At 40.3% G+C, this 3884-nt stretch overlaps 1 gene segment (V, D, J or C); it reads right to left on the bottom strand.

The window, feature by feature from the left end:
• Positions 1–278: 278 nt before the first annotated feature.
• On the bottom strand, positions 279–715 carry LOC118575288. The segment is given in 2 exon segments: positions 279–586; positions 670–715. Coding segments are annotated over 2 exon segments (354 nt in total).
• Between the last annotated feature and the right edge of the window lie 3169 nt (positions 716–3884).

The raw sequence follows: 3884 nt of genomic DNA, 5'->3' as shown, positions 1-3884 counted from the left end.
AAAGGAATCAAGTCAATGGACGTGGTCACTGGTTACCAGCTTTCAAGGTATGGTGTATTCTAGTCGCATCCTGAATCAACATCACTTGATTACCAGCTTTTCCCACTGGAGAAGTTGACAAAGACACTACAAGACTGTGGAATGACAGACAAAGGGACATGCAGAATGATGATTTCTGAGTAAGTCTCCAGGCTAATCTTCTCTGTCATCTCAGTCTCAGGGCAGCTTCCTGCTCCTCAGGGTTTCTGACACATTCAGGATGTGGGTTGCAGCACGGTTTATCTTGCACAGTAATAGACAGCAGAGTCCTCAGAGGTCAGGTTAATGAGCTCCATGTAGGCTGTGCTGGAGGATGTGTCTGCAGTCAGTTTGGCCTTGTCCTTGAACTTCTGATGGTACTGAGTATTACCATTTCCAGGATAAATCCATCCAATCCACTCCAGACTCTGTCCAGGCCTCTGCTTTACCCAGTGCATAAATTCATTAGTGAAGGTGTAGCCAGAAGCCTTGCAGGAAAACTTCACTGAGGACCCAGGTTTCACCAGCTCAGAACCAGACTGCTGCAACTGGACCTGGGAGTGGACACCTGTGAGGAGAAAGGCAGAGTGGATGTCACTGTCACCTCAGGCCCTGTTCCTTCTTCAGGTTTGGAACTGGAAAGCCCCTTACCTGTAGTTACTGACATGAGGAAAAGAATGATCCAGCTCCATCCCATGGTGAGGACCTGTGTGCTCAGTGACTGTGGGGAGGACACTGATCATATGATGTTCTCAGGTGTGGATATTCCTGTATTTACCACCATAAACTCAAATCTTTTGCATATTCATGAGTAGGGTACTTCTTATATAAGAACCCAGTCCTGCTAGAGAAGGAGGTAGAAGACTCCTGGGTTAGGCAGCAAGGTCCTGAGCACCAGGTCTGAATCCTCTCTCAGGAAATGTATAACATGCTCCTTCCATGAGCCCTGTGCAGATGCTGGGGATGTAACATCAGGACCTGAGCTCTCTGTAGATTTCAGACCTGAGACATTTGCTTCACTTTGTAACCAGGTTGTCAGATTTATTTACAGAAAGTGGTTGTGATGATGATGATGATGATGATGATGATGATGATGATGATGACAGTGACAGGAAATTTAAAACCTGCAAAGTTTAAATTTATAGATTCCTTTCAAATATTTGCCATTAATATTTGCCTTACCAAAAGATTATATGATAAGAAACTCACTCAAATGACCAAAAGTAAACATACTTCAGAAATAGATGGACAGCAATGATGATTGCAACAACACAGTAACTCAGTTATGGAAATGAACTATGTGTCTGTCAACAGAGGATTTCACCGTGAAGACATGTGCATATGAACAACACAACACAAGTTTTTCATCTGCAAGGAATATGGAACTTACATCAGTTATAGAACATTGGATGCAACTAGAGAAAAATGTATTAACTAAGAGCATCCCAGAAAAACAGACATTCATGAGACTATCAATAGTAATTTTTTGATATACACAGTGTACAAAATACACATGTCTGAAAATTCTAAACATATGTAAAATTGTTATGTTTACCTTTCACAATTTATATTCTTAGAAATTTTAATCCATGTATAAAATACATTATGATCATATCTACATCTACTATGCCCCACTGGTTCCCCTTGGGACCTTCCAATAAGTCTCTCTCCCAACTTCATGATCTCTTCTGTTTAATAAACTAATAATACAGTGAATCCAATTAGTGCTACCTCCATACGCATAGGTGGGATCATTCACTAGCACATAGGAAATCTCCAGAAAACTTCCAGAGACAATTGGTTATATTTTCCTCATCCATCATCAATTTCCAATAGATCCTCAGCTTGGTGTGTGTCCTCAAGAGTTTCTCTCCATCCATTTAATAGTTTTAAAAATTGTGACCAGGCAGTGGTGGCACAGGCCTTTAATCCCAGCACTCGGGAGGCAGAGGCAGGCGGATCGCTGTGAGTTTGAGGCCTGACTGGTCTACAGACCAAATTCCTGGAAAGGCATAAAGCTACACAGAGAAACCCTGTCTCAAAAAACAAACAAAAAAAATTGTTATACTATCTTTAGTGGTGAGAACAGGGCACATATGTACCAAGGTCTATGTGTGATCTTCAGAGGACAATTTATGGAATTCAATTTTTGTATTCTGTTACTTGGATACAAGCAATCAAACTAACCTTGCCAGTAGACACCTTTACCTGCTCAGCTACTTCACAGGCTCTCACAAACCAAAATGAACTCAATGGTATTTTTATAGATGTTTTCTCACATATCACATTATTGTACATTTTTGTCTCTCTTGTCTTTGGCCTGTATATCATGGTCAGAGTTGTGCTTTTTAGGACTTTGTGTATTCTTGTGTGTGAGAGTATTTATTGTTTTATTTTTGTTTGGTTTTATTGCCTTTTTTAATTTTTTTTTTTATATTTGATTTTTTCTTTCCTACAATGAGAAAGACAGGGAGGGGAGTTGGGTAGGAAAGGACATAGGAAAGATCTAGGAAGAGTATACGGAGGGAAATCAGTGATCAGAAAACACTGTATGAAATTTTTCACAAAAAAAAATGTAAAAAGTAAATGAAAACTGAATAATATAAACAAGAAAATATAAACTTGTGAAGTGTTTAACAAACAAACTTTACTGTGTTTGAGCATAGAAACATCACATGTCAATCATAGCTGATACAGGTAAGCTAGTAGACCCAAGAAAGGAAACCACAGAGTTTACAGAGTCCCCTCTACACCAACCTCATCACTCTACTGGGGATTCTTGGTTCCATTGTGCCCCCTGCTGGTCAGGAGCTCCCTTGCAGGTTGGTCTGTCATGGCTCACACTGAAGGTGCACTGTCTCCCTAGAGCAGTAACACATCCCTGAGACTTCAGTGTTCACAGAGTACAGCTGCAGGGAGAAATAGCTCCTGTTTATATGGAGTCACTGACTGCATGTTTCAGAGACTGATTTTAATTTGTCCCTCTGCTATCATCAATGCCCCTGTCATTAGCAGGCTCCTCCCTGAGGACAGTTGGATCTAGCTCTAGCAGTTCCCACTTGCAGTAAGGTGACAACAGGAGAGAACAGAGTCTTGACCATCTTCTTCAGACTGTATCTGGGACAGAGCACCTGATGGCATTTCAGACTTTGAGTCTTAAACTGGGATGCAGCACCCCACGTATCTATGTATGAATTCCTGAGACATGAAGAAGGAGTGAACAGAAAGAGGACGAACCACTGTTTAATAGAAAACTTAAAAATCCAGAAAAATATCTTCACATTTTTAGAAAATAGAAGTCAAGCAAATATATGCTGAGACTCAATCTGTTTCCCCAACTGCAATTGCATACAATTAAAGGAACTAGGAGAGAGGGGTGATTTCCTGACAAGGATCCTCCTCTGTGGTGGTTATATGTGCTTCAACAGCTTTATCTCTCCATGTCTGCCTTTCCAATTACAAAATACTCTTATTCTTGGGCAGGGCATGTGTATGTAATGGTTGGAAGAAGCTGAACATTTTCATGGAAGAAGGATGGATTTTGCATATGCTTTCAGGAATGAGAAAAGTCAATAGTACTATGTAGGGATATGTGTACCTGTGTGTTTAAATATCTGAAGTGTGACTAGAATATTAAAAAATATATACACAACATAAATTCCAGTTATTCATGTATATTTTGCTCTAATATTAGGCAATGGATCAGATGTACAAACTGTTGCAGGATAGAGGGGCTGGGACCAGTCTGATGCATGTCTTCTCTTCTTTCATTGGTCAGAATGTCCTGTGGACTGTCTGAACAGTGAGAAACACCCACAGAATTATATTCTTTTCTTGTTGTAGAGGAACAGTTGTCCCTGTTTCAG

This window comes from Onychomys torridus, unplaced genomic scaffold, assembly GCF_903995425.1.
Source record: "Onychomys torridus unplaced genomic scaffold, mOncTor1.1, whole genome shotgun sequence".
NCBI classification, from domain to species: Eukaryota; Metazoa; Chordata; class Mammalia; order Rodentia; family Cricetidae; genus Onychomys; species Onychomys torridus.
This window is presented reverse-complemented; position numbering and strand designations above follow the sequence as displayed.